The sequence below is a fragment of the Dryas octopetala genome, chromosome 7 (genome assembly GCF_963921425.1).
Source record: "Dryas octopetala chromosome 7, drDryOcto1.1, whole genome shotgun sequence".
NCBI classification, from domain to species: Eukaryota; Viridiplantae; Streptophyta; class Magnoliopsida; order Rosales; family Rosaceae; genus Dryas; species Dryas octopetala.
In genome coordinates, this window is record NC_141372.1 from 13,221,056 (window position 1) to 13,247,104 (window position 26,049).

The following is a 26,049-nucleotide window of genomic DNA, read 5'->3' on the forward strand; positions in this document are numbered from 1 at the left end:
ATTGACGGAGAGAGAGACGGAGAAGGGATGAAAAATTAGAAGTGGACCGAAAGAAAATAAAGTGGACCGGCTGGGAAATTCAATTAAATAGGTGGGTCTAAGAGGGAATAGAAGTCCAAAATTGTACTTTATAATAATTTACTTATTAAATTACTCTTTAAATTTTCTTAAAATTCATTAAAATTTCAATTAAATACACCCTTAATTTAAGTCTTAAAAAGTTAAAAACCAAAGAAAAGAAAAATAAAATAAAAAAGGTAAAGCAGGCTCATGTATTTTGTTGGGGGTAACACTCCGGCCGTCGACCCGACCCGCCAACCAGACCTGAAGTGGTGGAGAAGAGCAGAACAACCCAAGCTTTATCTCCTTCACAATCCTTGTCTAATATACAAACCCTAAATTCTTGTCCTAACCCAAACCCTAACCCTCGCCTTAACCCCTAACATTGAAATTCTAATAAAGACCTCGAATAAAAGGAGAAGAAAGAGATGGAGACCCAATTCCATCACAACCTGTTCGAGAGGCGCCCCATCTTCAAATCCAAGACTCCCGCTGTTAAATGGCTTAAAGAATGGTATTTCTTTTCCTTTAATTTTTTATTTATTTATTTTATGTTGTATTGATTATGTTTCTTGGGCTCAATAACTGTTTTTGTTTGGTCTCCGAGAAAATTCAGATGAAGAAATGGGAAAACGATTTCGAATATTAGTGCAGGATTCAATTTCCTTAAGTCTCTGAAAAATGTTATATTTTTTTATCTTCTTGTTGTTTTGGTGATTCTGTAAATATATAGGTGAATTAGTATAAAAAAACAGGGGAATTTAGTTTAACGTTTTCAATTTTCTGTCAAAATAAAGCGAAGGCGTAATTTTATGGGACTCAGTTGTAGTTTTTGATGGTTGCTGAGAAGTGAAAAGGATGCGTTGGGTTCTGTGAATAAATTTGATGAAAAATCACAGAACCTAAGCCACGAAACTGTGTGAGGTTTTGCTTAGCAATTTCAAAATGAAAAAAAAAAAAAAAAATTGATTCGTTGAAGATTTGGTTACAGTACAATTGAGTTACATTGCCTGATTTTATTTGCATAGCCCTCCGTTCAAATGTTTAGGAACTCACAAAGTCGAAAATTCAATTTTATTGAACCTTTTTAAAAAAAAAAAAAATCTATGAATATGATCAATTAAATCAAAAGCACGCCGGAGTAAGTGTTTAACCTGCAGTGCCTAATAGTTTGATGAAAATTGTTGTTAGGGTTCCCCAAGATGTCGTAGCAACAGGTGGGAAGTGCTCTCTCTTTAAATGGGTCACAGGTAGATTTTTCTTCTTCTCCCCTACCCACATTCTATAGTATGCTTTTTGAAAATACTTCTAAGCCAGTTTAACTTTGTAAGTTGTCTTCTAGGAATTTTGCATGAATGAGATTAATATATTAAAATTAATAGTTTTTTGTGTGTGCATCTCTGTAAAGAAAAAGACAAATGAAGTTTCTTTTCAAAAAAGAAAAAGAAGCAAAAATATGGCTTTTAGATATGTGTTGTGTATGTTTTACATGCTATGTGAGTAGTGGTTGATCTAATTTGTCTTAGAAATCATGGCAGCTTTCTAATTTATTTAACTTTCTTTCAGTTTCTGTGATTCGTATATATTTACCTAATTAATAGGTGAGTAAAATGTTACTCGAAGGTGGCCCTATAGGTTCATTATTGTTTGTAGTAGTATTTATATTCCATAAGTGCCAATTTAGGGATTAGTGTCTTATTTCAGATCTTCCTGCTTCTGTCAGTCTATAGTTTGACTTCTAAAGTATGAAAGGTTGCAATTTTCTTGAGTTTAACATCTATAGTTTGTGCCGTCATTGCTTTATACCATCTAAAATCTTTAGTTATTAATTTCTTGATATGTCATTTTAGTTATGCATTGTTTTTACTATCTGCCGATTTAACTTTAGGCTTGGGACTTTATGGATCACAAATGAGATAAGGGAGCCATTTTGGACACGACAGAGCATGTTCTGATTTTCTTTGTTATTATGATTATAATGAGTTTGGCCTGATTTTTTGTTTTTGTTTTTGTTTTTTTTCTATTTTATCTGTTTTTCATAGAGGACACATTAAAGGCTGTGAATGAGAAATCAAAAGAACCAGTGGCACCAGAGCCAGAACCAGAACCAACAACTGAAGTGCTTTTTCTTTGCAGCTACGAAGGCTGTGGGAAGACCTTTATTGATGCTGGTGCTTTGAGGAAGCATTCTCACATACATGGAGAGAGACAATATGTTTGTCACTATGAGGGTTGTGGAAAGGTATTATTTCCAATGTTTATCTTGTTTTCCCCAACTTTTGTTTTCCTTTAAGCGTCGGTTCTACACTGGTACAGAAAAGCTTTGGGATTGAAATAGCAAGTTACTATCTTGAAAAAACAAATAGAAAATAGTTGTCAGTTTACCATTTCAAATTCAGACGATAAGGCAAACATTGAAGTCAAATCCCATGTGCTACCATCAGTAACTTATTTATGAAGAAAGCATTTGTTAAGTAGTTGGTCTAATAACTTATTTCTGGAACTTGTAAACTCTTGTGCAGTTCCTATATTCCTATAGTTCCATGTTGCACTGAAGTGTTTCTTTTCTGTAAGGTATATTGGTAAGTTAAGAACTTGGGGGAAAAAAGGGAAAAAGAGAAATCAATGGATAGATACTGATCTTCCAGCAAAATTTCTTCTATCTTACTTAGTAATTTGAAAAAGAATATTGTCAATGTTGCAGAAGTTTTTGGATAGTTCAAAGTTGAAAAGACACTTTCTTATTCATACTGGAGAAAGAGATTTTGTATGTCCTCATGAAGGCTGTGGTAAGGTGATTATTTTATCTGCTATTAAAAGGTTTTTTTATACTTCTTCCTTGCTGTTTTCTTTCATTGATCTCTTGGAATCTAATGTTGAATTTATGATAGTTGTAATTTTTTTCCACAAAATATGATCATAGTGTCCTTCTAGGGATGCAATATATTTTCATCCACTTCTGTGTTATCAGTTATGTTTAGTTAATTTCCTGTTGCACACTTGGCAAGGTTTATTTAGCTGCCGCACATTACAGTCCTAGTGAGGAGTTTATCTTACATTCTCAATTTATCAATGATATTGGCGAAACTTTTATTTCATATTGTGTGTGTGTGTCTCACCATCCCTTTTCAGAATGAATCATAGTTGTATATCTAATATAAACATGACTAAGACCCGACAAATAGGTTTTGAATGCTCTCAAATTTTACTCCTACACCCTTGTTGAGAAATATAAAATCCCACATCAGGTATTTCAAGCCTTGTACCATAATGCATAACATCTTCGGCCTCTCCACCAATTGACAATTAGTTTTGGGTTGGATGCTCTAACTTTAACATGGCATCAGAGTGGACCATTATTTCAAGCCTTGTACCATAATGCATAACATCTTCGGCCTCTCCACCAATTGACAATTAGTTTTGAGTTGGATGCTCTAACTTTAACATGGCATCAGAGCGGGCAATTTATCCAAGTGTCAGGTCAAACGTGTCCAATTTGGCCACATGCACTCCATTTCACCCAATACAATTGATCCACATGATGCGCTCAGTCTGGCCACATGTGAGGGGGCGTGTGATACCATATTGGGTATTTCAGCCTTGCACTACAATATATAATATCTTGGAGGCCACCCGTTGCCAATTAGTTTTGAGTTTGATGCTCTATCAACCATTAATGTTTAGATTTTGAAAACTTATTTTAAGGAAATATGAAGTTTATAGGATCAGCAGAACAGAATCTGGTCATGATTTACAGGTATAAGTTCAAGTTTTGCATGAAACTTGGACAAGTATAAACAAAGGAAGGCTTCTTAAGGTAATGATTATTTCGAAATAAGTTATTAAATATAGCACATCCAATTAAGAAAAAAGCACAATGTCACTAGCAGCCTAGCTGTTTACGTGAGCCATTCTTCTTCTTTCATAAATTTGGAAGGGTGCGTTAAATTATTTTGAACCAGATATTTTCTTTATCTTGTGTGCACATGCATAAACTATTTGTGCTGTTATCAATTTTAACTCTGGCATCTGCAGGCATTCTCCCTGGACTTCAACCTAAGGTCACACATGAAAACGCATTCACAAGAGAACTATCATATTTGCCCATACCCAGACTGTGGAAAGAGATATGCACATGAGTACAAGCTAAAAAACCACATTTCATCTCACCATGAAAAGGTTACTTATACTCCCCTGGTTTTAATTTTTATGAAATATTTGGTGTTATTATCTTTGTCATTTCTATTTTTTTTAATGAATATTATATGGATGTTTGATAGCTGCATCTCAAATCTAGTAATTTTGTTTTTGTTTTTGTTTTTTATCAAATTCATTTATGTTTGTATTTAGATTTGTGGATTCAAAATGAGGGATTTGTATTTAAATATCTAGTTTAAATTTGCATGAAAATGTTGAAAAAAAAAATATAGTTGTGACAATCTTTGTTCTGTTTGGAGAAGAAAACTCTGTATATATTCAAATGAGTTAGAGAATGACTTTGAAATGACATATTTTGTTAAAATTTTATTCTATTTAAAATAGTCAAATTCACATGTGGATTCAATTAACATATAAACTAAAGTTTCTGAAGTTTTATTTAAAATTTCACACTAAACATTGAAATGGAATCCTCGTCTTCCATATCCACCAATCCAAATGCAACATTAGTAGATGACGAAAAAGTGGTGCAGGTAAAGGTCTTCGGGTTTGATGCAGAATATAGTGAAATTTTAATTCATGGGCATGATAAGGTCCTTGTTCCTAGTAGAAATATCTGATAATAGGGGCAAACCATATGCCTTTTTTGTTGATACTCCCAATTTATAACTGATATTAATCTTACACAACTACTTTCATAGACATCTTAACCATAGAAAGTATGATTTAATTATCAATATTAACATTAATTTTACAGAATGTGGCCGTGGAAGTGCCAAAGTATGCCACCCCTCCAGAGAAGCAAACCAAAACTCCCAAGCCTCCTGCAGGGGTTTATGGTTCTGCATCATCTGATCGCCCTTATGCGTGTCCTTATGAAGGGTGTGAAAAGGCCTACATCCATGAATACAAGCTTAAACTACATCTGAGGAGAGAGCATCCTGGCCATATGTCGGATGAGAATGCCGAGAATGCCCCTAATACTGCTGACAATGAGATGGATGAAGCCAGTGATCAAGATGCCTATGCTGGAAAACGTGTGAATGGAAAAGGCCAGAAACAAAACAGGTCAAAACCAAACTTGAAGTTCCCACCTTCAAAAACTGTGCAGCGTAAAGGCTCGACTCCATCTCCTGCCACTATGAACACAATGAAAAAGCCGTGGCCTGTTCAAGAAGAAGTGGTTTATGAGGAAGAAGATAGTGAAGAAACAGAGGAGGACCGTGACAATGTTGAGGATGGTTGGAGGTACGCCGAAAACAATGACGATGACGATGAAGAAACAGAGGATGAAGACTAGATTCTCATGGAGGGCACTCTTTTTCTTTTATTGTTTGTATTTTTATGGGCGTGGAGGCACTTTGTATGTAACCCACCTACTGCCATTTATTTTTGTTTAATTTGTTTTTTTTATTTGTTATTTTACCTTTCGAAGGAGCAATGTGGTTAGGCATTTATACCAATTTCATGTCCAAGGATATGAACAAATGATAATATCTATACTGTTATATAGAGCGATAAGTTAAGAAAAATTGTTTAACACGCAACTTAAATAAAATTGCTAAGAAGACAACCTGTTGAAAAAGATACGTAGGATTTGGAGTTTCTATAGTTGGAAGATATTGACGATTGTAATTAAGCTTAATAGCAGCACAATTATAAGGTGAATATTTTTTTTTTATTACAAGGAAGGGTTCAAACCCGGTGTGTAGGGAGAGAGCTTTTTGTTATCAGCTAATTAGGCCAACTCCAATTCACAAAGTGAATTTTTTTAAGAGTGCCTTATAATGGCAACATTAAAAATTTAACCACAACCACAACCACCCTCATCCTCAATCTTCATTTACGGACCACATTCTAGAAAGGGAAATTTTGTGAAATAACTTTTTTTAATACTAAAATTTCTTTTTTAACTCTTTGGACACTTTTTTGAATCAAAACACCCTTTTAATTACTCAACTCAGCTTCTCTCTCTCTCTCTCTTTCACACACACACACACACACACACACACACTCTCTCTCTCTCTCTCTCTCTCTCTCTTTCCCTCCTTCCTAATCTCACATTCAGAAACCCAAATCTAGGTCTTCTTCTCCATGGCTAGCCCAACCCATTCATTTGTCCTCTCTCATCCCAGTTTCTCTCTCCCACCCCCAACTAAGATCTGACTTGCAGATCTAAGAAATCATCCCTTCGATTCCAAACTCGCATCTCAACCTTTCGGTTCCAAGCTTGCAGCCGAGTCTTTCGATTTCAAGCTTTCACTCCAGCCTTCGATCAGAGTCACAATCCTCAATAAAAAGGAATCATGGTGGCAGCCATTTCTATTTACGGCATATTTTTTTGGTTTTAATGTGCTCCAGTGGTGTTAAGTCTGTTTTCAACCTTAACCTATTATATGCAGAGATTTGGAAAAGATAAAAAAAGGAAGAACATGTAGCCTGGAGCAGAGCTCCAATGTCAATTTGGATTGATAGGAAAAGTCACAACAATACAACTGCCTTACAAATGAGAGTTGTTGGCCTTAAATCCCTCCTCACCACAAATGTGAGTGCCACGTGGCATCACTATAACAAACTTTAGCTTAAATCTATTTTAAATGATAAACAGTAAAATTCAGAAGTTAAACTATTAACTAAAAATTGCTTGAGATTGAGGAAATCTCTCTAAAGCTTCTTATCAATTGCTCTCCCCTTCAGATGAACCTTGTTCACAAGGTTTGACTTGATTCAAGATTGAACTAGGACTTGGAAGCTTGGAAACTTTTTCTCAAATATATCAGAATCCTCCCAAGTTGCCTCTTCTGGGGTATGGCCCTTCTACTGCACAAGGAACTGAACACCAGCTGCATTATTTTTCTTGAAAATCCTCCTCTACAGGATAACTTGAGGCTCTTCTTGGACTAACCCCTCATCTGTGATAAATGGTGTGGTCATAGGAGTGACTTGGGGACCCAAATGTTTCTTCAAAGAGCTCACATGGAACACATGGTGAATTCTAGTCTCTGCAGGTAGCCTCAACTTGTACACCACTGTCCTAATCCTTTCAGTTACTTTATAGGGTCCATAGAACCTAGGATGAAGCTTGTGATAAGAGTGAGTAGCCAAGGATTGAAGTTGATACGGTACCAACTTGAGATAGACAAAATCACCAACATAGAATTCCCTATCTGTTCTATGCTTGTTGGCCTACGATCTCATCTTGTTCTGAGCTATCTCCAAATTAGTTTTCAACATTTTAAGCATTCTATCTTTCTCCAACAAGCTTTTTTCCTCTACATCCATTCTAGCTAAACCCAATTCATAGGAGGAAATTTGAGGTGGGGGGTATCCATACACTAGCTCAAATGGTGTTGATTTGGCAAAAGTATGGTAAGCTGTGTTGTAGCTCCAATAGGCCCAAGCAAGCCAAGCAACCCACTTTTTAGGCTGATAACCAGTAAAGCATCTCAGGTAAGTTTCTAGGCACCTGTTCACTACTTTAGATTGACCATCACTCTATGGATGATAACCAGATGACATGCAAAGCTTGGAGACCTGTAGTTTAAAAATTTCCTTCCACAAGGCACTTAGGAAAATAGGATCCCTGTCACTCACAATCGAAGTTGGCATTCCATGTAATTTAAACACATGATCAATGAAAGCTTGAGCTACAACTGAGGCTGTGTAAGGGTGTGATAATGCTATAAAATGTGCATAAAGGTTGTAACACACCTGGGGGAGAAATTGTTTCATACTTGTTTTGTTGGCATATTGAGTATTTTGCCACTGCTTAATATCTTTTTTCATTCCCTGCCAATAAAAACCTCTTTTGATTCTATGCTATGTCTTTAGCATTCCTGGATGCCCTGCAACTGGTGAAGAATGATGCTCAATGAATATCTTCCTTCTCCAAGGGGAGGTGGGACTAATTACTACTCTTGCTTTATACTTGAGGAACCCATTTTCAACATGAAATTTCTTGAGTGTAGAGGGATTAGTGGAGTTTGGATCTAGAGCAGCTAGCTCCTGGAGCTTGTTGATCACCCAATCATCATGTTCTACATGATGTCTCAACTCATCTACCCAACCAAAGTAAGGATAGGAAATAGCTTTCAGTTCTATTGGACTCTCTTCCACCGGATCAAACCCATGTACTCTAGACAGTGCATCTGCCACCACATTTTCTACCCCATGTTTGTACTGGATTTCAGTCATATCCCAACAACTTTGCTACCCATTTCTGCTGAAAGGGTGTGTTAGCCCTTTGTGTTAAGAAATACTTGAGATTATTGTGATCGGTTTTGATCACAAAATGTCTGCCCTGGAGATAGCTTTGCCACTTCTTAACTGCATAAACAATTGCAATCAATTCTTTCTCATAGACAGATAAGGCTTGGCTTGTGAAAGCTATTGATCTATTATTTTGCTGCAGGACAACCCCTATTCCATTACCAGAAGCATCACATTCCAATACAAATGGAATGTTAAAGTCAGGAATAGCAAGAACTTGGGGAGAAACCATCACAGCCTTGTGTTGTTGGAAACCTACTGTAGCCTCTGAATCGCATTTAAAACCATCTTTCTTGGTCAATTTGTATAGTGGCTGACATATTTTTCATAACCAGGGACAAACTTCATGTAGTATCCAGTGAAACCGAGAAACCCCCTCAACTCTTTAATATTTCGAGGCTGAGGCCAATCTACAATTGCTTTGAGCTTGGATGGATCAGCAGCCACCTCATCCCTGGACACAATATGGCCGAGATACTCAACCTGACAGTGACCAAAAGCACACTTCTGCTTCTTGACATACAAGTGATTCTGTTAGAGAATCTGGAAAGCTTGTGTCAAGTGTTCTAAGTGGTCCTCCCAGGAGCAGTTGTAAATGAGAATGTCGTCAAAGAAAACTAGAACAAACTTTCTCAAATAGGGCTTGAACAGGTCATTCATCAAGTTATGAAATGAGGCTGGGGCATTAGTGAGCCCAAATGGCATCACCAAGAACTCATAATGCCCTTCATGAGTTCAAAATGCAGTCTTTTCAATATCCCCTAGATCCATCCTTATTTGATGATATCCTGACCTTAAATCCAGCTTTGTAAAATACTTAGCTCCATGTAATTCCACTAACAGGTCGTCAATCAGTGGTATTGTATATTTATCTTTGACAGTCAGTTGATTAAGCTCTCTGTAGTCCATGCACATTTGCCAGATGCCCTCTTTTTTCTAAACTATCAGCATTGGAGATGAAAAAGGGCTATGACTAGGCCTAATGAAGCCTGAATCAAGTAATTATCCCACTTCTTTTTCAATTTCAGTCTTCTGGAGGGGTCCATAATGATAGGGTCTTATGCTGGGAAGTTTAGAACCAGGCACCAAGGGTATTTTGTGGTCATGAGGCCTAGAGGGAGGCAGTGAGGATAGAGTTTGAAACACATCCTCAAATGTGCTTAATACTTCATACAGCTCCTGTAGTTGCTTGCTGCACCAATCACATGCCTCCAACTTCTTAGCTTCCACAGAATAGAGAAGTAGTCCTAAGCTGGATGTCAACAAATCTTTCTCAATTTGATGTAGTGAAGCTTCTTGAACCAGTGGAGCCTGAGTGTCAATGCTTGAAAGATGGCAAGTGGTACCCAGCACTGTGAATTACATTGTAAGAAGTTGGAAATCCCACAGAATATGACTCACTGAAGCCAACCATTTGATCCCTAACACCACATCACAGCCACCCAAAGGCAAGGAAAATAGGTCAGCATCATAGATGTAGGTTCCCATGGACAATGGTGTTTTTAAGCATCCTCTACTGTGGACCTTACCCCCATCAGCAACCATTACCTCAAAATCACCAGTGTGATGTGTCATCCAACCCATCCTTTTAACCAACCTGGAGCCCACAAAGTTGTGTGTACTCCCTGAGTCAAGCAAAATCTTCATGGAATGATTTCCCATCAGTCCCTCCACCTTCATGGTTTTGAGTGAATGTTTGGCTTCAGTGCCATAGAAGGCACACTCACTCAATGCCATATTCTGCAATTCTCCACTAACATCAGAGCCACCACTCTTGTCACCAAGCTCCTCATCAGTAAATTCCATACCCTTTTCATCAAAATTCACTTCCAACATCAATAACTGCTTTTGATTACACCTGTGGCCTCTAGTAAATTTTTCATCACAATAAAAACATAGGCCCTTGGATCTCTTGTTTTGGACCTCTTCAGGGTGAGTTTTTTGACGGGTTTGTTCTCCAAACTTAGTGGGTTGCTTTGGTTCAATCTTTGGGACAATTGCAATAGAACTAGGAGAAGGCATAATGGCTAAGGGGTGGTGTTTCAGGAGAGACTAAGGTTTGGGTAAATGAGATTTAGTTTCAGCTAGCTTAGTATCAATTTGTATAGTAAGAGCAATAGCATCCTGAACAGATTGGGGGTTAAACAGTTTAACATCAAATTTTAACTCATTCTTTAAACCACCCAAAAAACAACTCTTCAATAACTCAGGTCCAATTTCCCTAGTCCGATTAGCCAATCTATGAAATTCATGAATGTAATCCTTGAGATTACCTATTTGTTTAAGCTTGAACAAAGCTTCGATCAACACTATCATCAAACTCAGAAGGCCCAAACTCCCTACAAAAGGCCCGGGTGAAATCCTCCCAACGTGGCGTCGTCTTTAAGCAGTTCATCCAGCGGAACCACTGTAAAGCTTCATGCTCAATGTTGAAGGAGACGATGACCACTTTCTGATGTTCCGGAGTGTTATAAAAGGCAAAAAATTGCTCCGCCTTGTAGATCCATGCAAGCAGATCGTCACCGTCATTAAATCGAGGAAATTCCAGCCAAGGCTGCCATTGGGGGCGAGAGTGAGGTCCCTTTGTGCCGTCCGCAGCAAATCGACGGCGATAACGACCACCCTCTGCCACCATAGCGTCGTCATCGGACCCGTGAGCCAGATCATGACGCAACTGAGTAAAATAAGGACCAAAACGAGCATCGATCATGTTGGAGAGGGAATTAGAGAGATGTTTCAGGCCAGCAGTGAGATTCTCGATTGAGGTTTCGATGGTGGTGAAATGGTTTTCCATTTGATGGTAACGGGTCAAATATCTGGGCATTAAAAAGGAAGGGAACAAAGGACCGAGGCCTAGCTGATACCAAATGTTAAGTCTGTTTTCAACCTTAACCTATTATATGCAGAGATTTGGAGAAGATAAAAAGAGGAAGAAGATGTAGCCTGGAGCAGAGCTCCAATGACGATTTGGATTGATAGGAAAAGTCACAACAATGCAATTTCCTTACAAATGAGAGTCGTTGGCCTTAAATCCTTCCTCACCACAAATGTGAGTGCCACGTGGCCACTATATAAACTTTAGCTTAAATTTATTTTAAATGATAAACAGTAAAATTCAGAAGTAAAACTATTAACTAAAAATTGCTTGAGATTGAGGAAATCTCTCTAAAGCTTCTTATCAAGTGGTAGACTTGACAAGAAGTAGATCTTAAAGCTTCTCCCTTATATTAATGGGGTTTTCTCTCTCATATCCATATATTAATGGATTTCTCTATTTGAAGAGAATTTGTGATCTCATCATTCTTTTTTCTTTTAGAACCTTTTGTTGTATTGATGTAAAAAATTAAGACAATGAAATAACTTTTTTGTTTTGCTTTTGTTTTGAGAGTTTAATCTTGTTAGATTTGGAAATTTGAATTTTTGTTCGTGTTTATCTTCAAAACTCAGCATCAATGAAATTCAAATTCAGATCTAAAATTTCGATGGTCGACAAATTGTCGCCACTTTAAGTGGTGCTATAGCCAATTTAGATAGCGCTACATCATTATCTAAATAGTGCTGTAGCCAATTCATCATTTTCATATTCTCCCACTTTCTTTACATTTTTATTAATTCAAATTTTTGGTCGACATAATATTGCCATGTCAACCATGTGGCGACTAAAATGGGTGTTTTGGTATAAAAAGTGTCTAAAAAGTTAAAAAAAAAAAAAATTAGTTTTGAAGATGAGAGTCAAAAAAGTAATTCTAGTATTAAAAAATGTTATTTCACCAAATTTCCCTTCTATAAAAGCATTGGATATGCACAACAACAAAAGGATGAAATAAACATAAAGAATAATAGTAAGTCTTTATGAAATTGTTATAGTAACAAAGAATTTAAGTTCTAAGATTCTAGATTCCAACTGAAACATCAAATTCGAGAATTTTACGACTAAAATTACAACCAAATTTGAAACTAAAACTATAGCTACAACAAAAAGAAATTTGCAAAATTGAGTATAAAAATTGATTTCAATGCAATTAACTATAAATCTAAGCGCAAGATAGGATACACTCAATAATTTTTTGCAAAATAAAGGTAAATTTGGATATGCAAATTTGGAAATCAAAAATAAAATCAAACAAACAATCAAAATAAAAAAAGAAAAAAAGAAATAGAAATTAATAATAAATTGAAAGCCAATGATTGGTCTCAAGGTTAACTCATTGGCTCACCATGTTTCCTCTTAGAATCAACAAATATAATGAATAATGCTTTAATGCCCTATTTAATTTGAAATATCCCAGATTTACATATAAGAAACATGTTGGCTTTTAGGGCCTATTTCCTACACTCGATTGAGTTGTTGGGCATGACACTTGTACGTCTTGTTTGGTATTTCGTAAGTTTCTAGTCTCGTTTATTTGTCTTCATACCCGCTTTTGTTACATTTCCTTTATATTATTCTGATTTGTATATAATCTAAACATGTTTGATTTTTGGGTTGTAAATATTTATTGGACATCATCTGTCTAGCATGATGTTTTACTAGGGTATATATTTTGTAAGAATTCATGACCCTAAGTGTTTCCATATTTAAGATTATGTGCGTATTTGTTACTTTGATCCAACCCGTATTCCAACAAACAAAAAAGATTAACTTGTTTTAGGGATCTTAGAATATAATAGTCAAGGTACAAATATTGTATTTTTGATGTTTCTATATTCACGAGGTTACAACAAGTGTCAATGTGTTATTTGTTATGAAATAAATGAACCTCTAAGTGGATCATGTATAAATCAATGAAACAATAACACATCATTTTGAATCCTATCTTTGTGAGTACTAATAGAAGCCACATTGTAGAATTTTCCAAAAAGCAATTTTGGCTTACCAAAAAAACAAATAGACCACACAAAGTGGGCTTTTACTTGGTGACTAGCAGATTGGGCTCAAAATTTGGATGTAAGAGAGTGAAAAAATAATAATAATAATAATAATAAAGAGAGTGAAAAAAATAAAGAATCAGAATATAAATAGGAGCTTCGACTGATTGAAACCTGTGAAAAAGCTGTGGCTAAACAGCCTAAACCTCAGAGAAGCAAAGAGAAAGAGGAATTGAAGAATTGAAAGTTAGCAGTTTGCGACTTTGTGCAATGGCAGGAGTTGGAGTAGCCTCAGCCTCAACCTCAACGACGTCGTCGTTGTCTCCGGAAGAGGAGCTAACACTGACGTTTAAGTGGAGCGGGAAGGAGTACACGGTCCGAGTCTGCGGCGACGACTCGGTGGGCGAGTTGAAGCGCCGAATCTGCCAACTCACCAACGTCTTGCCCAAACGCCAAAAGCTTCTCTACCCAAAACTCCTCCCTTCCAAACTCGCCGACGACGCCGTTTTGCTCTCCTCTCTCCCCTTCAAGTCCTCCCTCAAAATGACCATGATCGGGTGAGTGGGTCCTCCCCTCCTTTTTGTTCTGTCCTGTTCTTTTTTTTTTTTTTTTAAGTGTATATACATATATATATGTGTGTTTATGCACACCAAGTGTTTGATAATTTGTTTACTGCATTGAATTGAATTGAATTAGTACCATGGAGGATGATATTATAGTGGATCCGGTGGAGTCTTCGGACGTTGTTGATGACTTTGAGCTTGGGCAAGATGAGGCTGTTGACATTAAAGATAAACATGTCAATAAGCAAAAGTTGAGAAGGCGTATTGATCATTACAAGGTTAGCTGCTGTTGTTTCTATCTATCTTTGGCTTTCAAATAGGAGTAGTAGTTGTTGTTGTTGTTGTTGTTGTTATTGCTGCTGTTGTTGTGCTCCTTTATGCTTCACATTTGTTTGCTTTTAAATGGGTTATTGAGAAAAAAAAAAAACAGAAACACAAGGTAAAACAGTGACCCAATTTCAAATGAATATGTTTTTATGTGTTTCTGTGCATTGGGTTTAGATTGATCTTCGGAATCCGTGCCGGGAAGGAAAGAAACTGCTTGTGTTGGATATTGATTATACTCTCTTTGATCACCGGTCCACAGCAGAGAACCCGCTTCAACTTATGCGGCCTTGTGAGTGTTTCTTCATAGCAAGTTGCTACTTTTTAAAAGTCTCCATGTCCCTCTAATTTTACATTTCCCACATTGTGTTTTGTAGATCTTCATGAGTTTCTTACAGCTGCTTATGCAGAATATGATATTATGATATGGTCAGCAACCAGGTAAGCTGTCAGTTAGCAAATTCTATGTTAAGATAATTATATGAAAAGACCGATAGGTATTGATGGACCAATTTATATACCTTTTAAGAATTTGTGACGTAGATATGCTCTTATATGTTTCCGCCTAAGTGTTTTTCTAAATTCCTTGGAAATCGTTGCATAACTTTCGTAAGATCATTTGGTTATTTTCTGATATTTATCTTATCTTTTTTCTTTTGTTATTCATGTATTGTTAATCATTATCGAGCCTAAATACATTAAACCTCTTCAGAAAGTATACCAATAAATCCCTTCATACAAATTCAATCATGTTAGCAGCACGACTTATTTTATCGATGGGTTCTAACACAAAGTTGAATGAATTCAATATCGAAATGGCATTGGTTCCTATCATTTCTTGTCGAATGGATTTCACCTTTCTCTTTCTATTCTTCTCTTTGACAGATTTCTTCTTTGAAATAGGTATTTATTTCAAAGATTTTGTTTTGCATTCTTTGCATTGCAAGTAAAAAAGATAACTATATGTAGTGATGTTGCCAGGACTGCAAATTCAGATGTCTGGCAAGAGATCATGCCAAATACCATGCCATATATATATATATATATATATAATGAATTAGCGAGAAGTCCTTTTGGTACATTGGAAGGGGCTGAACCCCTAACTTACCATAAACCTTTATTGCTTCTCATTACTCAAGTGGCACCTTTTTTTTGTAAATGAAAGGATTCTTACAAAAGAATCAAGGCTCTCTCTCTCTCTTTTTTTTTTTTTTTTTTTTAAAAAAAAATTTTGTTTCCTTACATACAAAAGAAGTAAACTGAAAGTGATTGAAAAATGTGCTATTTTTTTTCCTCTATTTTGTGTGAGGATGTATGTGGAAGCTTAAAGTATACAAACAAGGAAAGAGCTTCAAACTGTTTGCTATTAGTATGGACTTAACTATATGAATTATTTACTTAACATATTGTATATGTGACACCTGTAACCATATTATATATATATATATATATTTCCTTTCTGCAGCATCAAATGGGTTGAATTGAAGATGGGTCAGCTTGGGGTACTCAGCAATCCCAACTACAAAATCACAGCTCTTCTAGACCATTTAGCAATGATTACGGTTCAATCAGATTCTCGTGGGATCTTTGATTGCAAGCCGCTAGGCTTGATCTGGGCTCAATTCCCTGAGGTATGAAACTATGGATTTGTTAATTATCTCCATTTGGTCTTTTTCTTTTTTCCTTATTGACTTCTGAAGTAATTGAGAGATTGCTCTCTCCTTTGCATAGCATATGAAGGCACAAAACCATCATTTGAAATTTGTCCATTACAAGTTATGGGAGGATTTTTATAGGAAATTTTTTTTTTGTTCAAATAGATGGAATGTAATCATTGTCAGACACAGTACTGAATTCTGGCTTTTTACTAAATAACATATATTTGGGGATGGATAAAAATTTCCATGCATGTTATGGAAGTTTTGCATTTTTCATCTGCTGTCCAACCATCACTTAGGCAATGACTAGTGGTTTCTTGTTATATTCAGTTTTACAGTTCAAAAAACACTATAATGTTTGATGATCTGCGAAGAAATTTTGTGATGAACCCACAAAATGGTTTGATCATCAAACCATTTAAGAAGGCCCATTCTAGCCGTGATAGTGATCAGGAGCTTGTGAAACTCACAACATACTTGCTTGCCATTGCGGATCTCGATGACTTGAGCGCCCTTGATCATAATAACTGGCAGTCATTTACTGAGGACAATGTCAAGAGACGTCGGCATGAATGATCTCTACAGCTTTGAATTTTTGGTTTGTTGCTCATATCCACTTTTTGAGATATCTTTGTTATTTCATTTTCATAATTTCATAATTTCATAATTCAAGTGATTATTATCATAGATATATTTACAATTTTTTATATTCTCTTTTTCTCCCCGTGTTACGATTGTGAGTTTAGGCTTTTTTTCACCAATTAATTCTTTTATTTATTCGGGGTCCATAACTGGTTCATTCATTCCTCATGGAAAAGTTGTCAGCTTAGGTAATTCATGATAAGCCTGAAAAACATCTTAATGTGATCCTTGTTGAAATCTTGCATTTTTTGGTTTTTTGCTTTTGGGATCATCATATTTGTCATGTTTTTAAAGCAATGTGATGTGTCACATCTAAATATGTTTCCTTTCATTTCAGGAATGTCAATATTTCCTTCCTCTCAGGGGTCAGCTGAGTAACTTAATGCCTTTGATGGGAACTCACCTATGACTGATACTCATCATTTCAATATCTGTATAAATTTCTTCTTATTTTCGAAGATATAGCTTATGTTCCAAGGATGCTGTGTGGTGCTGTGGTTTAAATTTTAATATATAAATCTATATATCTAGGTATGCGATTAGGACCTTAAGCATGTCCTTAGAGCATCAGCACACTAGTAGTGTCTGAGCAGTCACTGACACCAGTACATGTTTTCTTAGATAAATTTGGCTGCTTGTTGGTGTAAACAAACAATGATAGAAATAAAAAAATACTTCCATCCTCTGTTTTCCGCCTGAATCGTCTTCCCTTGGATTTATAAGATTGAGGAGGATCTCTCAGGCAGAACTTGATAGAGAACAGGGATGTGCTACTTGGATACCTGTTTAGTTGACATTTTTCCATATGGTTTCTGTGAAAATTGTTTTCATTTCTAAGATCTAGATGAAAATTATAAGTTCTAAAGTCTTGATGTTGTTACAGGATGTATTAAATTGTATGTTTTCTTTCAAAACATATGATTGTGATAGATTGATGATTAAGGTATGCGATGAGGAGGAGCCTCTGTGGCTTACCTCCCACTTTTACTTGTCTTGAATTAATGAAGATGCCTTTTTTAAAAAGAAAACAAGAACAAAATTAGAGGACGAAGGATCAAGTCTTGGTAGAATAAAAAAGTTTTAAGTTCATTAGTAAAATGATCAAAAGGGATCGGGCTATCTCATATTGTCAACTACTAATATGAACCGTTTAATTTTTAAATGTACATTTAAAAATTTTCTATGCAAAAGATCAGAAAAATCAGAATTCGTTTAATTCTTTAATTATCGTAATGATTATTTCAGTGTTGATCAGAAATATTGTGTTCGTATATTTATTTGGTTTTAATTAGATAACTAAATAATTTTTAATTTAGTTCATTTTTTTTAGGATGATCATTGAGTGAGAACTTAACAAATAGACAGTTTAGATCTTTAGATTGCATTGAGGGTTGAGTTCACATGCGATTCCATTTAATTCTTACCAAAATGGATCCCTCTTAAGAGCCTCATATATATATATATATATATGTATATATTTTGAGTAATTTACTATGGTATATATAAAGATTCAAGTTGACATTTTTTCTTTTTCTTTTCTTGATAAAGATCAAAGTACACTTCTTTAATTAGGGGTGGGCATTTGAAACCGAAATATCGAAACTGAACTCATACTGTTTTGTACTGTGTCAATTTTGTGTCGAAAAACAATACCGATTACATACCGTACCGTACCGATTTCAAATCGGTATGAAACTTTAAATACCGTAATATATTTGTTCCGTATCAAATTATATTTAATTTAATTATTTAATATTCTTTTAATTAAGTGTCGCTATATTAATGGCTATTTGGGCAAATCTATAGACTATAGTAGACTTGCCCACAACGAATTCACAATCCCCTATTCTAGTATTCCCCACTTCCAAGCGACATTTGGGCAAAAAAGTTAATTAACCTAATATGTAAGAATATTAGGTTAGAGTTAAGACAATTACTAGCAAAGAATTGACAATTAATATGTAAAAATAAAAGTGTAAGGGATTGACAATATGTCTTTTTGGTTGTTAAATATTGTTTTTTGAAAAAAAAAAAAAAAAAAAAAAGGTTTAAAATGTTGGCACATATTGAAACCATACCGAACCATACCGAATTCATAGAATACTGGTACGATATGGTATCAGTTTTAAAAATGTCCATACTGTATTGAATAAAAATTTCGGTATGATATCGGTATGAGGCTCATACCGTCCTATACCGTACCATACCATGCCCATCTCTATCTTTAATGAGACAAGTTCAAATGAGGTATACTTAATGACCACCTTCTAAGCCTAAGTATTTCTTAATGATCGATAGCATATAAGTACCGTGAGATAAAGGTGAAAAGAACCTTCTTCAGGGAGTGCAATAGAAAACCTAAATTGATATTGAGCAAGCCGATGGGCCGCCTTATTATGCACACAAGGTATATATTGATAAAATTTAAATTCCAACAAAATTAATTTGGGGTTTCAAATATTCTTATATTAATTACGCATTTGTAGCATCTTTTGAAATACTTGAGCATATAATCCCCAATGTTATTATGAGTAACAAAAAACTACATTAACTTTGTAGTAATTAGTAACTGTTGAGTATTAATATAAAAATGAAATCCACCATGATATTACGTAAAAGATGCAAATGACTTTTGTGTTTTTTTTTTCTTTGAAAAACAAGTAAGGAAATTAGGAAGGGAAAGGGTAGTGGATAAAATTCCTTAAAAATAAAATAGTAATTACCGAAGTGCAGTGTACTTGTTCTATTTTGTATTTAAAGATGAAGACGTACGTCTAGAATTACCTGTTGAGAAAGTTCAAACGCAACGGTCTAGGCTTCTAGGGATTCATATTATTCTCTTTTTTTTTTTTTTTTTTTGAAATTTTCTTTTTAAAATATGAACTGTGTAGTATATTAACCTTTCATCAAATAAATATAAAAAATATAAAATAAATTATTTCAAATTCCATTTCACAGCTCTTAATAATAAATAAACCTACCTAAAAATGTTGTAATAATAAAGAGGTCCACTTTTTGACAAATAATCCCACGACACCTCGCCAAGCACTTGGTGTGCCTTTTTTACAAAAAAAAAAAAAAAGGGCAGATTGCCATTGTCGAACGATGTCAATTAGTAATAATCATTTTTACATTATAATGTGGGTGAATGTGACTTTTATAAGTTTGGTTTTAGTGTTTTATGTTGGTTTCATTTGGTTTTTTTTTACATGTTTATGCAAGAAAAGACATAAACTATATCTATAAATATCATTTTTATGCAGTTTCAAATAGTCACTATTGCACAGTGGCTGGCTATCATTGTCACTGTTTGATAATGGCAATTGTACGTCGAGCACTCCGTGAACAGTGTCGAGAGCTCAACTCCATAAAGTGGACTAGCGTATCATTGTATTTTTGTAGATGGGTAGTTTGATCATGAACTTTTTTGTTTTGGACTTCAAAAAAATCCAAATAAATATCAATATATAGCTCTCCATAAGTGATGACTGATGAATGATGATCAATCTTGATATTATTGATCTTATTTTCATATTTGTATTTGATTCCTACAAATTAAAGTTATTTTTTTTTTGTTAGAAAAAAAAAGTACATGCATCGGAACCTGAAGATAAAGGTATGCATTAAAGTTATTTTATTTTTAGTGAGGGCTTGTAAATCAATTGGTTAAAAGCATTTACATCTCCAATGTTGAGTTTGAATTTTGGATCCCTTCCGGCCACATTATTGTCTAAAAAAAAGAAAAGTCATTTGATTTTTAGAAATGAAAAAAGAAAAAAGAAAAAAAAAGCTAGCCTAATTAAAAACAGACTAAACCCAAACGGAAGGCAAATGGGTCGGATGGCAATACGCGTGAGGTTTGAATGTTTACACTAAAAAACCTACTCATCATGAGTCATAGAGACATGACGCATTCTAAGCAGCCACAAACATACATACATATATCATCATCATATACGTACATATACCTATATATAAATATGGAAATCACAAGCACTTAATTCCAATATAATTATTTTTTAAAAAAATTCCAATTTAATCACTTAATTTACTCTTTGTTTTGTTTTAGACTTTAGTGATGAGAGAGAAAGAAATACAAATACATAAAACCATGCAATATTATCACTATTAATTACTTGCACACATTAATTGCACATATGTCTTGGTTGTCTCACTTTTCAGACCCCCTCTACTTTCTCTCTATGGGATGTATATATATATAAGCAATGCATCATATATGAGTGTAGCCAGTGAAGCACACCATCACCTTGTGTTGTTTAAGGTGTGAGTGAGTTTTATGTATACAGAAAATTGCTTGGTTTTATTATTTGAATGTGTGAGAGCAAATTATTAATACATACCAAATTAATAGTGCAATTTGGGATTTGATCATAATTAAGATGGAGATTATCAACCCCCCATTTCTGTTGTTTGGTGGTATTCAGAGATCAATTGGTTTGTTCCATGGGATTTTCATCTTCTCTCTCATCACCTCCTTCTCATCATCATGTAAGTCTCTCTCTCTCTCTCTCTCTCTCTCTCTCTCTCTCTCTCGGGTACAAAACAATAGTACCCATATAGGCTACGAATTTCCTTATAACTTTTTTGTTTTGTTTTGGAATTTTTGGGGTAGAAAAATAATTAACTTTGTGAAAATGCAGATGGGTTTGATCCATTAGATCCTTTTGGCAACATAACCATCACATGGGATTTTGTCGTTCAATCTGGAGATACATACGACGTAAGTAATTTGTTTTTCCCATCAATTTTAATTTCATTAGCTTTTGCACCAATTTTCATCTTCATTCATTTTTTTTTTTTGGCCAACCATCTTCATTCTAAGTTCTAACTAGTACCCAAAATCACTTTCTTATATTTTTATTAATCAATGAAAAGTAGAAAAAAAAAAACATTATATATATATATATTTATATGCATGCTCTTGAGGCTTGAATAACAAATGAAGGGAGATTTATCGTTTTGTATCCCAGAATGAGGAATGAATGTTTGTTTTCTTTGAGGAAGACCCAAACATCATGCCGTACTGTTTGCCTTTTTTCTGATCTGGTGCGTCAGGTTCACACTGAGCTCATCAGAGCTCTCTCACCAGTTAGTTGAGTACCCAATCACTGCGAGCCACATCAGCTTATTTAAAACTAGGGTGCTGTGATTGGTCGAGTACGGATCGCGAGTGCTCTGCATGACTGCCTTCTGTCTCTATAAGAGGACCCTTTTTGTCTGCTTTTGATTTTTTCGTCTTAATTACCTAAATGCCCCCGAAAGTTTTTGTTATTATTTTTCTTAATCATTTTTTTTTTTCTGATATAAGCCAAGGAATGCGGATTTGATCCTCTCTTGGTGTGTTGAAACTTTCATTTCACATTTTGTTCATCCATTTGACAAATTCAAGATTGTGATGTACATAAAAACCTTCTTAACCTTGCCAACAAAAATTAAAGTAATAATGTGAATCAAAAGCTTTTAAGCCAAGTATATTGAATCAGTGAATTATACTTTAACCTTTTAAATGAATTAGTATACTGAATGTACATCAATTAGTAAATAATTTATAATATGAAATTATGCTATATATGTATCATAGTTGGCAACATACTAGACCAAAAAATAGTGTGTGCATAATTTGGTCAGTAGAGCAAACCCAAGTTCAGCTGCTTTTACTCAGAAAATGAGTACTCTAATTTTCAATAATTGAAACCAGGTGACACCAATGATTGGAATTTATGTTAGGCAGGTAGGATTATATATGCAAAAACTGAATGCTTTTTGTTCTTACATATTACAACTTTACTTTTAATCACTTGGTTTGGTTGTGAAAAAGTTAGTTGTTGAATTCAAGTCAATGAAGGATAATGAGAATGGTACATAAAATATCAATCAGCATTTGGTGATTCCTATACATATCTTAATTGCTCTGATATGTAATTGTCATATACAGCTTTGTTTTTCACTTTTTCTACAAATTCTACTATATATGTCACAGCTTCTGCAACCATGGGATTGGGAAGCAGCAACACAAATCACAATGCTGTGAATTGTTTTTCAAGTGTAAGTTTATATGATTCATTTTATTTGACTACATGAATATTTCAGATACAGGTATCCATATACAACTTCCAGCAGTACCGGCATGTGGACAGGCCTGGCTGGAAGTTGGGTTGGATGTGGAGAGGCGACGAGGTGATCTGGAACATGTGGGGGGCTGAGGCCCTTGAGCAAGGAAATTGCTCAAAGTTCAAGGGCTTAGATCTTCCTCATTGTTGTGAGAGGAAGCCAGTCATTATTGATCTGTGGCCTGGAGCCTCATACAACAAGCAATTTTCCAACTGCTGCAAGGGTGGTGAGTTATCTTCTATGGTTCAGGACACTTCTAAGTACTTATCTGCCTTTCGGATGAATGTTGGACCTGTTTCCAACTATAGTACTGAAAAACTTAATAGGCCTACAAATTTCACTCTTGGACTTCCTGGCTATTCCTGTGGAGACCCCCTACCAGTCTCACCCACCAGGTCCAGTCCTGATGGCCGCAGGTGGACGCAAGCTCTTGGTGAGTGCTTGGCATTATTGGTAAAAACTAAATAAATTTTCTAATTGTATGAAGTAACAATGTCTACTTAATTTTCTCTATAACATGTTTGATGAGGCTTTATTGTACATAGAAACATGGAATGTCACTTGCATCTACTCGCAGTTCAGGGCATCAGCTTCCCCAAAGTGCTGTGTGTCATTGTCTGCTTTCTACAACAGCACCATCGTTCCATGTCCCCGATGCAGCTGTGGCTGCCAAGGACTGCCTGGAGCAAAATGTGTGAAGTAAGTCTTACAAAGAACATGTACTGTTGAAGTAGTAAACCTTTTAGCCTCATACTGCATTACAATATAGTGAATAAACTGTTTTATACCATTTCAGTCATTGAGTAACAAATCAGACCAGGCAGCTCTGCCTATGCAAACAATAATGCAGCTGAGGACCTTGTGCTATTTCAAGTCATTGAAATTCGAATTAGTGTCTTTTTGGAAGTTGCTTCTAAGCACCTTATGTTTTATGTTTTCTGCTTTTATAATTCTTTTTCTTTTCTTTTTGATGAATCAATTCCTTTCTTTCTGAAGGCCTGGTGAAACTCCACGCCTCTTGCAACTTCCACATGCTACCGAAGAACCATCACCTTTGGTTACTTGTTCACAGCACATGTGTCCCATACGAGTGCATTGGCATGTGAAACAGAGTTATAAGGAGTATTGGAGGGTCAAGATCACAATCGCTAATCTGAATTTTGTTAAAAACTATTCTGATTGGACCTTGGTGGTGCAACACCCCAACATGAGAAGTGTGACTCAGCTGTTCAGCTTCAATTACCACCCTCTCAATCAGTATGGAAATATCAGTAAGTTAAACAAAGCTGAAAGCCCCAGTACATTTTATTCATTCACATATACATGTCACAAAATGAACTTGGATGATTTTCGAAAATGGCCTCACATTCAGTAGTCCTGTTACATATTCTTGTAGAAAAAACAAAGATTAAGACAGACTACTCTCTGATTTATAATTAACATGCATATTGCTTTTGTCAGATGATACTGGGATGCTCTGGGGAATCAAATCCTACAATGACATGTTGCTCACATCAGGCGAGAAGGGGAATGTACAAACTGAGATGTTACTGCAAAAAGATAAAGGAATGTTCACGTTCAGAGAAGGATGGACTTTTCCTAGAAGAATCTCCTTTAATGGTGATGAGTGTGTGATGCCGCCACCCGATGAGTACCCCAGACTTCCCAATAGGGGTCATAGTGCAACAGCAAGGCCTTCCATAGTTTTCTTCTCATTCTTGTTCCTTGCACTAGTGTTCTTCTGACAGAAACTCTGCATAATATTGGTGATTTTAGATTCATGATTCTTTTCAGAGTTGTAGTCCTGCAGAAATAGTTGATGAAGATTGGAACATTTTTTTAGTTATATTGGTAATTTGAAAGCATGAACAAATTTGTAAACTTAACATTTAAACCACAGTAAACTTAACATTTAAACCATTGTAATCCTTTTTTCACTACACTCAAATTCAAACTTCAAAATTTTGCATTTATTGTGTGTTAAAGTCTCATCTAAGGAATCTGAGGAATTCAAACAGCAGCACTTCATTTGTACCTTTTATTTCTTTTTCCCTTTTCAATTAATAGTTAGTTCGATTTGGAAAACCAAGTCACACAGAATTAATTTCTCTCCTTTTCCTTGGAAAGGAGTTGTTGAAGATGCAGGAATTTCACACAAAGCAATTTCCAAAACTTTGATTTACTCACTTCAGAAGGACTCTCTAAATGTTCTTAATAATCTGACAAAACTTAAAAGGGCATAGACCATTCTCCCATGCCTTTGTTTGGTAAGTTAAACGGATTATCGGATTAGGATCATGATTGGACTATTAGATTCAAATTATCATCCATATTCAGATACTCTTATAAGATTAGCATAATGAACGGATTACAATCTTATCTAAAGATTAACCAGCCTAGTCAATTTGTGAGATAGCAAGCAAGAAGAAAATCCAAAATCATATTTGCTTTCCATTTGTGTTGACCATTGAAATCATAAGAGACGGCCTACAACAAAGTTACTCACATAAGACATAAGAGTTACCTAAAGAGTTATGTCCTAATTTTTTTCTTTTTTATCCATACAAACCCTTTGGGAAATGAAACACCCTTTTTCTTGGCACTTTCAAGAGTCAGAAAGTGTAGAATATAAATCTCTACAAGGGTGTGTTTAATAACAATATATTGAGCGCTGCTATTCCCACCCATTTTCCTATTTTCTACCCATTTTTTAAAGTTTTTTAATTTCAATTGTCTTTTCTCAAATACTACTTAAGTTTTCAAATTATTTTTTTAAGAAAACAAGAGTCTAGGGCACCGGCCTCCATGGATTTACATATATAGAAAAATCCCACACAAGACAACATAAAGATAATTCAGTTTCTACAAAATGATGAAAGAGCAGGCTTAAATTGTGATATTCTGATTTACATTCAACTTTGAAATTTCTGCTTTGATTGGTCTAGTTTTGATGGGATCTTGGATCCATTTAATTAAGAATAACAAGAGATTGTCCAGCAGTGGCTTGGACAAGAGACGTGGGAGTGTATTTAATGATAAAGAAGCAAGCATGTAGCTCAGTGGGATCTTTGTTTATCACCAAATATATATATATATATATATATATATATATATATATACCCATGGAGCTTGGCCAAATTATGAAAACTTTAGTCAAATTTGTGTTTCATCGATGACTTTATATATATCTCTCATGATCATTGTTATATACCCAATATAATATTAAAAGGGCAAGCAGTAGATGAGTCTTTTTGTAACATACATGTGAGTGACCACAGTTATTTTGTCAAATGACATCAACATCAACATGACACACTAAGTGCCACTCAAAACCCAGTGAGTGGGATATACCATAATGACATTTGCTGAAACCA

At 35.2% G+C, this 26,049-nt stretch overlaps 4 protein-coding genes and 1 pseudogene across 5 annotated transcripts; 3 read left to right on the forward strand and 2 right to left on the reverse strand.

Annotated features, from left to right (window-relative positions):
* Window positions 1-248: 248 nt before the first annotated feature.
* On the forward strand, window positions 249-5,681 carry YY1 (zinc finger (C2H2 type) family protein). Of its 2 annotated transcripts, XM_086251954.1 has the most exons (6): window positions 249-574; window positions 1,252-1,310; window positions 2,103-2,302; window positions 2,765-2,854; window positions 4,096-4,239; window positions 4,976-5,681. In XM_086251954.1, exons 1-6 carry the CDS (start codon window positions 489-491, stop codon window positions 5,516-5,518), a joined length of 1,122 nt encoding a protein of 373 aa, XP_086108080.1. In that variant the 5' UTR covers window positions 249-488; the 3' UTR covers window positions 5,519-5,681. The 2 variants fall into 2 exon arrangements, with proteins under 2 accessions (XP_086108080.1, XP_086108081.1); XM_086251955.1 differs by lacking the exon at window positions 2,765-2,854.
* Window positions 5,682-8,037: 2,356 nt separating this feature from the next.
* On the reverse strand, window positions 8,038-8,719 carry LOC147279855 (uncharacterized). The gene is made up of 2 exons (XM_086252079.1): window positions 8,507-8,719; window positions 8,038-8,397 (listed from the first exon to the last, which is right to left on the reverse strand). Exons 1-2 carry the CDS (start codon window positions 8,717-8,719, stop codon window positions 8,038-8,040), a joined length of 573 nt encoding a protein of 190 aa, XP_086108205.1.
* Window positions 8,720-9,021: 302 nt separating this feature from the next.
* On the reverse strand, window positions 9,022-11,281 carry LOC147279856 (uncharacterized; annotated as a pseudogene).
* A 2,244-nt stretch (window positions 11,282-13,525) lies between these two features.
* Window positions 13,526-17,228, forward strand: LOC147279857 (ubiquitin family protein). Its single transcript, XM_086250619.1, has 7 exons — window positions 13,526-13,913; window positions 14,053-14,197; window positions 14,421-14,535; window positions 14,621-14,684; window positions 15,709-15,874; window positions 16,232-16,499; window positions 16,881-17,228. The coding sequence occupies exons 1-6, from the start codon at window positions 13,627-13,629 to the stop codon at window positions 16,475-16,477; spliced, it is 1,023 nt and encodes a 340-aa protein (XP_086106745.1). The 5' UTR covers window positions 13,526-13,626; the 3' UTR covers window positions 16,478-16,499; window positions 16,881-17,228.
* Window positions 17,229-20,943: 3,715 nt separating this feature from the next.
* COBL6 (COBRA-like protein 6 precursor) lies at window positions 20,944-24,420 on the forward strand. The gene is made up of 6 exons (XM_086252080.1): window positions 20,944-21,052; window positions 21,205-21,284; window positions 22,655-23,108; window positions 23,221-23,374; window positions 23,672-23,946; window positions 24,137-24,420. Exons 1-6 carry the CDS (start codon window positions 20,944-20,946, stop codon window positions 24,418-24,420), a joined length of 1,356 nt encoding a protein of 451 aa, XP_086108206.1.
* The last annotated feature ends 1,629 nt before the right edge of the window (window positions 24,421-26,049 follow it).

Bases quoted from the DNA above. Each gene is read 5' to 3' on its own strand.
- COBL6 (XM_086252080.1), top strand. From the start codon at position 20,944: ATGGAGATTATCAACCCCCCATTTCTGTTGTTTGGTGGTATTCAGAGA. The intron at 23,109-23,220 runs GTGAGTGCTTGG...TATTGTACATAG, and splicing joins CAGGTGGACGCAAGCTCTTG to AAACATGGAATGTCACTTGC. The intron at 23,375-23,671 runs GTAAGTCTTACA...TTCTTTCTGAAG, and splicing joins CCTGGAGCAAAATGTGTGAA to GCCTGGTGAAACTCCACGCC.
- YY1 (XM_086251954.1), top strand. From the start codon at position 489: ATGGAGACCCAATTCCATCACAACCTGTTCGAGAGGCGCCCCATCTTC. The intron at 575-1,251 runs GTATTTCTTTTC...AATTGTTGTTAG, and splicing joins GTTAAATGGCTTAAAGAATG to GGTTCCCCAAGATGTCGTAG. The intron at 2,303-2,764 runs GTATTATTTCCA...TCAATGTTGCAG, and splicing joins ACTATGAGGGTTGTGGAAAG to AAGTTTTTGGATAGTTCAAA.
- LOC147279857 (XM_086250619.1), top strand. From the start codon at position 13,627: ATGGCAGGAGTTGGAGTAGCCTCAGCCTCAACCTCAACGACGTCGTCG. The intron at 13,914-14,052 runs GTGAGTGGGTCC...GAATTGAATTAG, and splicing joins CTCAAAATGACCATGATCGG to TACCATGGAGGATGATATTA. The intron at 15,875-16,231 runs GTATGAAACTAT...TGTTATATTCAG, and splicing joins TCTGGGCTCAATTCCCTGAG to TTTTACAGTTCAAAAAACAC.
- LOC147279855 (XM_086252079.1), bottom strand. From the start codon at position 8,719: ATGGTTTCTCCCCAAGTTCTTGCTATTCCTGACTTTAACATTCCATTT. The intron at 8,398-8,506 runs GTGATCAAAACC...ACTGAAATCCAG, and splicing joins ATCTCCAGGGCAGACATTTT to TACAAACATGGGGTAGAAAA.